General features: G+C 41.8%; 1 protein-coding gene across 2 annotated transcripts; it reads left to right on the top strand.

Annotated features, from left to right (window-relative positions):
* The first annotated feature begins 494 nt into the window (after positions 1-494).
* pus7 (pseudouridine synthase 7) lies at positions 495-11,226 on the top strand. 2 transcript variants are annotated; one of them, XM_018754838.2, is made up of 16 exons: positions 495-563; positions 1,223-1,560; positions 1,649-1,727; positions 1,913-2,026; positions 2,165-2,309; positions 6,375-6,486; positions 6,638-6,715; positions 6,821-6,949; positions 7,207-7,332; positions 7,422-7,483; positions 8,288-8,448; positions 8,553-8,679; positions 9,359-9,460; positions 9,589-9,718; positions 10,345-10,436; positions 10,544-11,226. In XM_018754838.2, the coding sequence occupies exons 2-16, from the start codon at positions 1,232-1,234 to the stop codon at positions 10,675-10,677; spliced, it is 1,920 nt and encodes a 639-aa protein (XP_018610354.1). In that variant the 5' UTR covers positions 495-563; positions 1,223-1,231; the 3' UTR covers positions 10,678-11,226. The 2 variants fall into 2 exon arrangements, with proteins under 2 accessions (XP_018610354.1, XP_018610353.1); XM_018754837.2 differs by having other exon boundaries at positions 10,541-11,226.
* Positions 11,227-12,443: the final 1,217 nt, after the last annotated feature.

The raw sequence follows: 12,443 nt of genomic DNA, 5'->3' as shown, positions 1-12,443 counted from the left end.
ATCAATTCATCCATTCCATCCATTGTTAGTCACCACTTATGTGATTCGGGGTCACAGTGATCCCGAGACTGTCCTGAAACGCGTGTCTTTGGATCGTAGGAGGAAGGAAACCCAAACAAAGAAATGGGGAAGCCGTCCAAAGCCAGAGCCCGAAAGATGTAAGGCACCAGAGCTACGCCCGTGCCACCGTGCATAGCGATACATGCTCACGATAAGGGCTGTGAGAGTAGTGTTCAGGGTTTAGAGAAATCAGAAAAGAATAGAATCAGAAAAGAATATTTTTAAACACTTTCCCCATAGTCATTAGGTATCGTGAAACTACTCACACAAGTCATATAAGAACTCTAATAAGTGTTTGCTATTATTTTCATATTCTTATTACTCATGAAACGTAAAGGCATTATTTGTTTGGGCACCTAAAGACGGACATCTCTGTGAGCCAATGGAATTAAGGTAGGGGCGGAGTTAGAGCGTTGCTCCGTGCTTCCGGAATCCGCCGCGCACGTGCTTCCTGGGGTAGGTTGGTGTCTCGCGTACGCTGCGGAGCTCGAGCCTCGCGGTGGGTGAGTTAGCGACGTTGTCAAAAAAAAATATCTGGCCTGTTGCCGAGTACTTTACAAAAGAAAGAGAGAGAAAATAGCGAAGTGCAGTGCGGCTGTTGATTTCGCCGCTTTCTGCATCGAGCTACGTCGCCGGACTAATTATTTAGTCGTTTTTTTGGCTGCTGCCTGAACTCAGTCAGAACTGACGCTGAATCATGCAGCAGTCAGTCAGTGGCTCCACACAGACAAACGTTTGAAACGTTCGGCCTTCAGCTGTTAGCAGACTGTAGCTACTGGCTCATTTCAGAAATGTCACAGAATCGAATGGACAGAAGAGCTGTTTTGCGCACGTTTAGCCGTGTGCTTTGCTGCTACGAGTAACTTTTATTACTGTGTTGTGGTGCCACAGTTACACTTACAGTATACTACAGCAAGAGCAGGATTTGAGTGAATAAATTTAAATATTTACATGATTTCGCAAATTAGGACAGTCAGTGAGTCTTGCTCAAGCCAGGCAAGGTACTACAATACATGGAGGTGGGATTCAAACATGTGACCTTAGTTTGGAAGGCAGGAGGAGGAGCACTAACCACTATGCTAAGCTGCCCTGGTGGTGCATGTAGAACTCTGTATTTACATCCGTTCAGTGCCCTCAGCCCTTCTCTGCTGCTTTCTTCTAGCCTGTATCCATGATGGAGTCGACGGAGACTGTGCTGGACACCCCCGGGGGTGAGAAGAGGACTTGTCCCGATGAGGAGCTAGTCCACCCTGCCAAGAGGGCCCGTGTCCAGGACAAGGAGGGAGAGAATGGAGGCAGTGGCTCGCAGCAAGCTTTGGACTTTGAAGAAAATGAAAAGGAAGAATGCGATGAAGAGGAGCCGATGGAGGGAGAGGAAGATGTGGAAGGAGATGGGGAAACGTTTGCTGACATGATGAAGCATGGGCTCACAGAGTTGGATGTGGGAATCTTGAAGTTTGTCAGTGACCACAAGGGCTTCTCTGGCATCCTGAAGGAGAGGTCAGTGCCGTTTTTTTTTAATGCTGTCACCATGAGTGAAGTCCCATGTTATGAACCAAGTTCTGTGTGTATTCTTGTTGCTGCCCAGGTACTCGGATTTTGTGGTGCATGAGATCAACAAGGAAGGGAAGACTGTTCGACTTGATGACCTCACTGTGCCCGTGGAGGTGAGTCGTTTTGAAGGCCAAAGGAATATCTTCACAGTGGAGCTGTGGAGATGCATTAACCAAGTGGTAAACCAGACTGGCTGAAAAGACTGATTAAGACAGATGGGGGCAGCTATGTAATTATTAGCCCTGGTGGAAAGAAAGTACGGAGAATATAGTGACAAGTTTGCCAAAACCGCTTTTAGGAGGAACCTCTACCAGAGCCAGAACAACAGGTACAGGTTTTGACTGAAGAGCAGAAGAATCAGCTGGAGGAGCTCCAGCTATTTAAGAATAAAGAGGGCAACGTGACCATAGAGGTAAGAAAGCCAGCAAAGTAACCATATCCTCTTACGTACTCACTGTTGCAGAGAACTTTCCAAAATTTGTAGTATTTTTCAGTGTAGACTCCTGCACTGTACCGCAGTGAAGGTGCCTTTCTGGATGTGGTTGTACAGGTGATGGAGGACACAAAGGAGAGGCGCACCCTGATCCACAAGGCAGTAAAGGCCATGTATCCTGGTTTAGAGACGAAAACCGAGGAAAGAGATGGGCGCAGATTCATCGTAGCGTACCACACTGCGGGAAAGAGAGCCCTTGCAGGTACGTGGTTAGCATATGTTTGGTGGGCTGGATTTACTTCCCTGCATGGGGTGCATAGACTTGGTATATCGAAGACCGAGCTCAGCGGCATGCCATTTTGTCATTTATCAGTTACATGGGGTGGACGAAATGTTGTACACACCACAAAATACATGAACGTGAAATGATGAAAAGTACTGCCGCACTCTGCCTTCAGATCAACCGTTATTTCCTTTTGAAATGTCATACAAGCCATGAACTGTGTGGAGTGGAATATTGGTTCATTCTTCATAACAGAAAGCCTCCAAAAGGGTGAAGTAGATTAAAAATGTTCAGCTGTTTTTATGGGGATGATGATGTCATTTTTGAACGTGTGGGTGGGAGAAGAGGACTGTTTGCAACATATGCAACTGGATGCCAAAGATGGCTTCATATTTCTTGGCCAATGTACGACCATGCAGATCTATCATCAGACCTAATCAGTAAATGGCAGGCCTATCATGACACATCCAACATTATGTGACAGTTTATTTTCAGTATGGATTAAATGATTGTTTTTGAATGTTCTGTTTTATCTGTCTATCCCTGTCACCGAGTTTTAGCAGGAAGACTTTTGGCTCAGTTTTCCCCTGCTTGGCATATGCTGTCTCTTTTTTTTTTTTTTTTAACTGCACACCTGCAATTTGAACACTGGTACCTGTTAGGTTCCACTTATTGGTAATTTGGATCCATCTTAATGGGTGTAGCTGCCTTTGCAAGTTTTAGTAGGTTTATAGCCTTTTTTTTTTTTTCTTCATATATGGTGTTTCCGATGTTTCGTTCACACCCCCTGTACTGTCTTAGATTGAATTCTGCTTTGCATGGGATGGTATCTTGGCAGGTTTGCCTACGGGTAAAATTTCAGATACTGAATCACCAAAATTGTCAGGTATTTTGAATGTAAATTTTCTGCAAGGGTCACCACCCAGCTTGTGTTTTCATCTGTAGTAAGTCAGTATTTTATCATTTTTCAATACATAAAAAAAAAAATTACTTTTTAACTGAACAAATGAATGATGCTTTCAGAAATATCAAGGAGATAAAAACCACTCTTTATATGAAATGGATTTAATATGAAACTAAGAATTATAAAATTGAGTGTTCATAAATGGGTTTTTTAAAACCCTTTATTGAGGGTCAAGTCAGTCTAATTACCAATAGTGTAATTACAAACCAATGCTGTTAGTGTACTGTTCTTTACAAATGATTGTATTCTTCAGCAGACAGGCAGATGCATGTGTAAGGTAGATTAGTTTGTGGTTGGCACACACAATGCTACTGCATGCACTTTCATTGCTGAACTCTACCTTTTCTCCTACACTGCATGTGATCAGATACTCAGTTATGTTCATTCTGCATGCACAGTGCATGTAGAACAGGGGTGGGTAATCCTGATCCTCTGGGGTGTAGGATATTCTGATTTTTAATTTTCCACTGAGCTCTTAATTACTCATGCTTGATTGGGACTTTCATTAAACATATTGCATGATTCAACTGTTAACATGTAATTTGAGAAGTTTTTCTGTTTCAATCAGGTTAAACGCAAATAAGATTTAGAAAGCTTTATGGATTAGCAGATACATGCATATGTTATTGATCCAAAAATAAAAGGCACAAAGATTAGAGTTTGTACAACTGAGATTGAGAGGCTAGAACTGATGTGATTAGGCTGTGGTTTGCAGCTTCACCGTCTACTATGAGGACTTCAGTTTTTCTTGCGTTTGAAGCTAAGGACACTTGCACATCTTTTTCTTATCAGTATTATTCTTTATTAAACTTGTACTTATTTAAAAATATGTATTATTACACTTACATGCTCAATTAGAATGTATTAGTATGAAGCCAGATAACATCAGTAAACTTTTTTCCAACAGAAACTGTCCTTTTCTCAGTTTGGCAGTCCAAATATACTTTTAAAAGATATTTAGTAAAAAATCACTCATGTTTATTAGAGGCAGGTTATTTACACACAGTTTTTCTGGAGCTGGTCCTCTTTTTTTACAGATATTAAAATACAAATACATTTAATAAATTTTAAACAGAAGTAGCAATTATTAATCTAAAATCTGTTTAAAAAGCTCCTCAAAATACTATGATTTATGTCTGTAACACTATTGGAAAAATAGTGGTGTTCTCAGGTGATGCATTTTGTTTAATACAGTTGGAATATCTGTTTGCATATGTTCAGTTGAAATCCCAATCAGAACTTTGAAATGAATAGCAAAAAACAGTGTACTCTATGGCCTGCTGGACCAGGGCTCCCCATACCTGATGTAGAACACTGCCATATATGCATGCCTGTGGCAAAGATCCACACGAGATCCATTGAATTTGCCTGGTACCATTGCTGATGGAGCGTGATTCCTGGGTCTGAACCTTTCTGTAAAGCACTGAAACCCACAAGCTTAGAGAGCCAACAAGAGATGGCTGGAACACCCACTTTGCCCTATCCCACTTAAGGGTGTTTGCTGAGCTGTAAAAGCCCCAGTAGCTGTGGTTTTGTATGGTTTATATACTTACAGCATTTGAGCAATGTTGATAGTGTGCTATGCAGGGATTCTCATGAGGGTTGAGTATTCATTACACATGCTTGCACAGCCTCCTGAGATGGTCCGGTTTAATTTGTCCTTGTATGCGTTGCACCGCCTGTTTTTCTTTTTCTGTCCTTGAATTTCTGTTAGTCTACAATTTTATTCTCACATTGAGTGACATGTTCTGTCCTTAAAGTGATCAGGGTATATTGCAAACTTATGCCTGGAGTTGCGCTGTTAGCTTTTTTTGAGCCCCATCTATCATATGTATTTCCTGCCAGTATCACAGCAAAGACCAAAACCTGCTTTACTGGAGCTCACACACTGTTTTATTCTTCCACAAGTATTAGTCCTTCAATCTCATTCCTGCTTTGAATTTCTGAAGAACATACTCTTGTATCAAGAAGACAGAGTACTGGACAACATTAGGTTCTTATATTGAATGTTTCGCACCTGCTGCACAGAAAAGTTTGAGCGGAACATCAACCCCCCCCCCCCTCTCCCCGCCCCCACAATCCTACCCTGCATGCTGACTGTCCCACCAGACAACATGCCTCTAGCCAGGCTTGTAAACATCTTCAGTAACAATCTCTTGTCCTCCCTTTGCTCTTCTCTGTTTGGACAGCGGTCAGAACCGCAGCAGGTAAGAACGTCGCAAAGCTGTTCAGAGAGGATGGGAGAGCCGAGGAGAGCTTGAGGTTTTTAGGAATGTTTCAGTTTTGATCTCTTACTGACAACTTTGTATTGTTTTTCCCTTTTAAGGCTTTTTTTTTTTTTTTGCTAATTTTTTCATCCAAAGTGGTTTGTTGTCATCCAACCCCGTTTATACGTTATGATTCTTGGAACCAAAATAAACCGTGACACATTTGATTTTGACCACCACTTCCGTAAGAGTGGTGAGAAGATAAAATGAAATTATACTGGGCACATTGCCGATCTTCCAAAATGGTCATTTGTATTCCAGACAAAGGATTTTTTTTTCTAATTACGCTAACATAATTTTGCATAGAGAGTAAGATATTAAGTTTTCAGCTTGAGTGAGTGTGTTTTTATTCATAGTTTAAAAAAAAAAAAATTGTTTTTGGTAATTTTCCATCTTTTTTGAGAATTATGTTTGACAAAAAGAGAATATAGTAACCACGGTTAAAACAATCTTGTGTTAAGAGGTGTTAATTGCAGTATCTTGATGGATAGAGAATTCATTATGGGCGCTGCTCCCCCATTAGTGTGTAGCCTGTACTTTTCCCATAGTGCACTGTTGCTACAAAAGGTTGGTTATGTATAACTTGCAAAGGGTTTCACTCCAAGTTCCCCTTTCTGTCCAGACAGTATCTGTGCCGGATTAGTAATCACCTAAAGAAACTTATAAAAAGTGATACCCAGTGATTAGAGATGGGAGCCTCAGAGGTATAAGATGAGACGAGCAGCATTACTTGAACTACATGCATCTTGTTGAGGGGAATGGCCTCCTTCTCCTGCCTCACTGTGTCATCTTATCCGCCCTGTCCCCTGGAAGCCCCTAGGAAACACTCGTGGCCCAAGAGCCGGGGCAGCTTCTGCCACTGTGTGCTCTACAAGGAGAACAAAGACACAATGGATGCCATAAATGTGCTCTCCAAATTTCTCAGGTTGGAATCCCTACAACCCATTGCTTGCAGTTTGAAATACTATTTTCACTTTTCACCTTTGTGGTATCTATGGAGTGAAGTTCACTTCCTAGTTGTTTCACTTGCTAAGGAGTTACTGGGTTGTGGTGTAACTTTGATGCTTTCTATATAGGGTGAGACCAAATGTCTTCTCTTACATGGGCACCAAGGACAAAAGAGCCATAACAGTTCAGGAGATTGCTGTACTCAAGTAAGTGTTATCACATTGTGCCACTCTCTGTTCGGTCTGTGCTTGTGTGTGGAGTGTGTGTGATGGGTGAGCGAGAGCCGGATGCTTACCTCTCTTCCTTTTCAGAATCAGTGCTGAGAGGATAGCCCATCTCAATAAGTGCCTGATGAACTTCAAACTAGGGAATTTCTCCTACAAGAAGCACCCACTAAAATTAGGAGAACTACAAGGCAACCACTTCACTGTAGTCATCAGGTGAGTGACTGGAACTGAAGGCAGCGCGGTTTGCATCTGTCCCTTTCAGTCTGTGTGTTCCTGTTTTACTGGACTTGCAGAGGAGTGTTTTTGCACCACAGGAAGAAGCCCATGAGAAATTTTGAAGTTATCAGAAGCAGTACTGTTACCCTGTGTACGTGTATGATCTGTGGTGTGCGACTATGTGGCATGAACACCACTGTGTGATGTTTTTGTGATTGACTGTATGCTGAATAAGGTCTTCCCATCCTTCCCAGGAACATCTCAGGGACAGAGGAGCAGGTGGAGCAAGCCATGAGCTCTCTTAGGAACACTGGCTTCATCAACTACTATGGCATGCAGCGCTTTGGCACCACTGCTGTGCCCACTTACCAAGTTGGCAGGTGAGGCTGGAGCTGTTGGTGGCTTACAGGGTTGTAGGTGGGCTGGTTTTTTGAGATTTGCTGAGGTTTGACTCTCACTCATCTTTCAGGGCAATCCTGCAGAACAACTGGACAGAAGTGATGGATCTGATCCTGAAACCTCGCCCTGGAGGTAGGACATGCCTTGTTTGAACATACAGGCAAAGAAAATGTAAGCTCAGTCACTGTTAAACACTTGTCAGTCAACAGTTCCTACTAAAGGAGGGTTGTGTCTGACCAACTCAATGGGTATACATATACAGGTGATCCTTAAGTTATAATGTTATTGTAAGTTGCTTTGGAGAAAAGCGTCACCTAAATGAATAAATGTAAATGTATGATATATGTGACTTATGACAACATGCACTTATAAAGGCCATCCCATTAACTTTATTATATTCAAAGCCCAACATTTTGTTGTAACGTTTAAGGACAACTGCTTCATCTGCTGCATGAGAATATCAGGTGGCTACGTACCATTTCTGTTATTGTTTGGGTCAGTCAGTCTTTGGCAATTGTATTCTATTTACAAAACTTTCCATGTGCTTTTGCTGGTAGACAAAATAGTGAGAGTTCTCGTGCTGCTGAAAAGAAAAAGGAAGACAGCAGATATGGGACTTGTAAAAAATAATAGTGCAGCATGAAAATATAATACTCTGTTTCGTTTATTACTCTGGTTTTTTAACATGTGTAATGTGTATAATTAGTCAAAAAAAGACTAACCCTACTATATATAAATGTAGCATCCGTGCATGTAATTTTTTACATATCCTTATGGTTTATATAGTACCGTATAAGGGGATTTGCAACTTATGACAGAGTTGTTGGAACAGAACCCCATCGTGAATCGCGGACTACATTTATCAAGCAGTACTTAAGGTGTTTCTACAGTGTGGATACAGTAGGTGTTCCTGACTTGGTCTTCCTTCAATGCCAGCGGAGAAGGGCTACCTGGTGCGCTGCAGGGAGGAGTGGGCTCGCACACAGGACCCGGAGGCGGCACTTAAGAAGCTTCCTGTCAAGCGGTGCGTGGAGGGTCAGCTCCTGAGGGGCCTCTCCAAGTATGGCAAGAAAAACATTGTTACAGCCTTTGGATTGGTGAGGCCCGCTCCTCCCAACTTCCCTTCCTCCTCATCAGCTGAGAGTGCTGTATTGACCTTTGTGTATGATATTGTTTCCATGTGCTTGTGTCCTCACCACAGATCCCTCGCAACAACCGGCTGATGTACATCCACAGCTACCAGAGCTACGTGTGGAACACCATGGTGAGCCAGCGCATCCAGGACTTTGGGCTAAAGGCTGTGCCAGGAGACCTGATGCTTAGTGGAGGTGAGACCTCAAGCAGCTATCCTGGTTTTGGAGATTTTGAATCCTGTAGAGTGGTGCTTCTCAACTATGGTCCTTGTAGCTGCTCTTCACAGTTTTTGATTGAAAGCAAAATATGACTGTTTAAATTTAACAAATAATAAGACATTAGCTTAGCATTTGGTACAATTTTTCATGTCTGAAATTTGTGTTTTAAGAATGCCTGTTACAGTGAAAATGAATAAGTACATTTCATAATTTCAGTTAAATGGATATTATGGTTTAACTGATTACTCTGTCTTTACTGGAGTACTGTTTGAATACTCACTCATAGACTTTCAACAATTAACAGATAAATGGAAATGAGGCTCAATAGTAATAGAAGTACTTAAGATTCTGGTTAAATGTGCATATTTTTATTTAGCATCCACTTTTCTCTAAAGCAGAGACCAAGTCAGAGTAAACAGAACTGAATTTTTCTAATGCATCTCTCTGTGTTCTTTCACAAATTTGCCTTATAGAGCACATTTGGTTTTACATGTTTTGAGTTGTTCGGTTCATTAATTCTGTAGTGAGGTATTTCATCTCTCAGTGAACTCCCTGCTGCGAACTCTGTGTTGCGTTAGTGTAACTGTTGGGTGTGTTGAGAAGCTCTGGTAGACTGTGGCTGTGCTTTCACTAGTCTTATAATTCCTTGTCACAGGGAAGGCGCACGTCCTGTCTGAGCAGGAGGCTGAGAAGCACACTATCCATGATGTGGTGATGCCACTGCCTGGTTTCGATGTAATTTACCCCACACATGTTGGTGAGTAAATGCTTCCAGTCAGTCCCTGATACATATCCTAATGGGCCCCTGGGCTCTGCCACCAGACTGTCACAGTATCTGAGCACAAGCTGGCCATGAGTGAGGAATGTATCATCCTTCCCTTTTAGTGGGCCAGGCCTATAGGGACATGCTGGCCTCGGACGGTCTGGACATTGACAACATGAGGCACAAGATCCGAGACTATTCCCTGGCCGGGGCCTACCGTCGCATAATAATTCGTCCCCAGGATGTCAGCTGGTCAGTCACTTGCACCTCTTGCCGGTGTCACCCTGTGGGGACTGGTGAACGTTCCGTGTGTTTGAGTTTGTGTGTCACTTCCCTGTTGTCCACTATGGAGGACTTCCTGAAACTGTTTTAGATGTCTGAAGAACAGTCTGGAATCAGTTAACCTCAGGGGCTTTACTCATTTCTTAGTAAAATATCTACTAACTGTGAATAATAAAACAGTTTTTGGTATGTCTGTTCGTGTAGGATTTGGTGAGAAGTCAGTTAAAAAATGGTCCGCTTAGTCAGTAGTCTAAAATCTGAGATGTATGTCGCTGTGGAAAAAAGTGTCAGCTAAATGAATAAGTGTAAAATAGCCTATAAAGTCAGTTTACACTGAAATAAGTGTGTGCAGACATACAAATAGGAGGTCCCTGTGCACAAGGTTGACCTTCAATGAGGTGTGTCAGCCAAAAATGTTGAGCCACTTTACTAAGTGGATGTATAAGCCCATCAGGGCCTTCACTGTTGAGTTTTACTGTGACATGGGGCATTTTTCTTCAGTTCCCTCCCCTACCTGGCAGGAAAATGGAAGATGACTCTTAATAGGTGATGTGTTTTCTCCCTTTTTTCTTTATTTGTATCCTGATCTTTGTCAGGGAGGTTATTCACTACGACGATCCCCGGATCCCACTAGTGCAAACAGATGTGGAGAAACTTGAGGGCAAACCTCCTCCGGCTTTTCCTAAAGGTTTGTCTTGCGCCCATTTCTAATGCAGGTGTAAGCACATAATACGTGTTCTCTGCTGTTCACGGAGAATGAAGAGCCTGTTCACTGAATCTCTGCTCTTCCAGAAGGGAAGTACAGGGCTCTGCGGATGGAGTTCTCTCTGCCACCCTCCACCTATGCCACCATGGCCATCCGAGAGGTGCTGAAGATGGACACCAGCATCAAGAACCAGACGCAGCTGAACACCACCTGGCTGAACTGAGACGCACTCTTGCAGAAGAATGTACTGCACAGATGATGCTCTGTTTCTGAGAACCTGTGTGGCTGTTGTAGGTCCGAGAGCTGCTCCTCGCAAGGTTTGCAGAAAGGACAGCAAACAGGACAGCTTGGCACTGTTGCACCCTTTTTTAAAGTTATTTTATTATATTTTTAAGCTTTCATAGCATAAAGTGAATGCTGACAAGTTTAAATGTATTTTCCAGCAAAGGCATTAACAGCAGGTTTTCAAGAGTTGTCACATCAAAAAAAACTCTTGGTCCTTTTAAAACTGTAGAAGTGGGGAAAGAAGTCTAAGATACTACACTTGTCAGCTCAACTGCATTTGACCAGTCTATAAAAGGTTGCTATAAAAGCAACCTTTAAAAATCCTTTTTTATGAGCAAATATGTTGTCATTGAATTCTTTTATAATTAAGATACCATGCTGGAAATTTTGAATTATAATTTTTCCATTTGATGTCTGATCTATGTGCTGCTGTAGTACAGCTTTACTGCTTCTGAGGTCTAATGTCTCAGGAAATAAATTTTCTGCACCACCATCAGCAAACTTCTGAAGTGTCACTTAATTTCCAACTAAAACAAGTTATTCAACTACAACTTGTTTCCAAAGCAATGTACAATGTTTGTTTTACCCATTTATACAGCTGGGTAATTTTTACTGGAGCAATTCATAAGTACCTTGGTAAGGACCTGGGTAATGAGTCCAAGGTGACACTACTAACTGGGCGACTGCCCTCTACACAAGCTTGTGAGTAAAATGTACGACCGCACCATGAAGAGCGGGAATTAGGGTTACATTGCATATACTGGTTTGCTGTGTACCGATGGTTACATGTTACAGGCCACAACTGAAAGAAGAGTTTTACCAGTATTGTTGTTACAAACCAAAGCTCACTACAGTGCCCTGCTTAAGAATGACAAGCAAAGCAAGGTGACCCATAACATCCAACACAAATGAACACACAGTGCAGTTCTCGGCGCGTCCCCGGGAGGGCGCTCCTGTGCAGTGATTTCTTCGAGCTTTAAACATAAACTGCTTGGGTTCTAAGCAAATATCACTTAATCGATCTTCTCGTTTTACAGGCAAAATTGACTAAACTGGGCCACAAAAACCCTCTTCGCTCTATTTCATTATAACGTCGTAACGTATGTCAGTAATATCATTTCTGACCTGCAGATTTCACTTCGAAACACCTGCTCGTCATATCGCTATGATGAGAAATACCGAGTTTACTAGTATAATCAACCTTGTATTTTACTCGCCAAGCACTACACACACGATTACATTTAGTAAGAGAAAACCCTTCTTTCTCACAATTTTTAAAGACAATTGCAAGTCCTAACTTTTAAAACCCGAAGAGCAGCGAGAGTCGTGCTGCTAGTAAACTGCTATTTATGCCGCGTTTCATTAATAATAACTGCTTATTATTATTTATTGTCTCTCTCCTCGTTCATTTGACAGAATCCCTCTAGAATGTTGCGGGGTTAGTACCTCTGATACTGTTTTGTTTTTTTTTTTTTAAATTTTGCAAACGTAGAAATTCTTAATAAAACTTGCATGTCATGATGATGATTACATCAACATCCACACACCAGGAGTCAGGACAAAAAGCAGTGTACTCAATTACTATTACATGATTATGCTGATGGATTAATTTTTATGGGTCATGCATTTGGCTTTACACAGAAACATTCACAACCAAATATTATAAATTAATACTGATAAAAAACAGCAAAGAAGACGGACCCA

Source organism: Scleropages formosus, chromosome 5, assembly GCF_900964775.1.
Source record: "Scleropages formosus chromosome 5, fSclFor1.1, whole genome shotgun sequence".
In the NCBI taxonomy this organism is placed as follows: domain Eukaryota; kingdom Metazoa; phylum Chordata; class Actinopteri; order Osteoglossiformes; family Osteoglossidae; genus Scleropages; species Scleropages formosus.
This window is presented reverse-complemented; position numbering and strand designations above follow the sequence as displayed.

Excerpts from the sequence above, each read along its gene's own strand:
- pus7 (XM_018754837.2), top strand. The coding sequence starts at position 1,232 with ATGATGGAGTCGACGGAGACTGTGCTGGACACCCCCGGGGGTGAGAAG. Across the intron at positions 2,310-6,374 it reads GGGAAAGAGAGCCCTTGCAG|CCCCTAGGAAACACTCGTGG; the intron begins GTACGTGGTTAG and ends GTCCCCTGGAAG. Across the intron at positions 9,719-10,344 it reads CGTCCCCAGGATGTCAGCTG|GGAGGTTATTCACTACGACG; the intron begins GTCAGTCACTTG and ends GATCTTTGTCAG.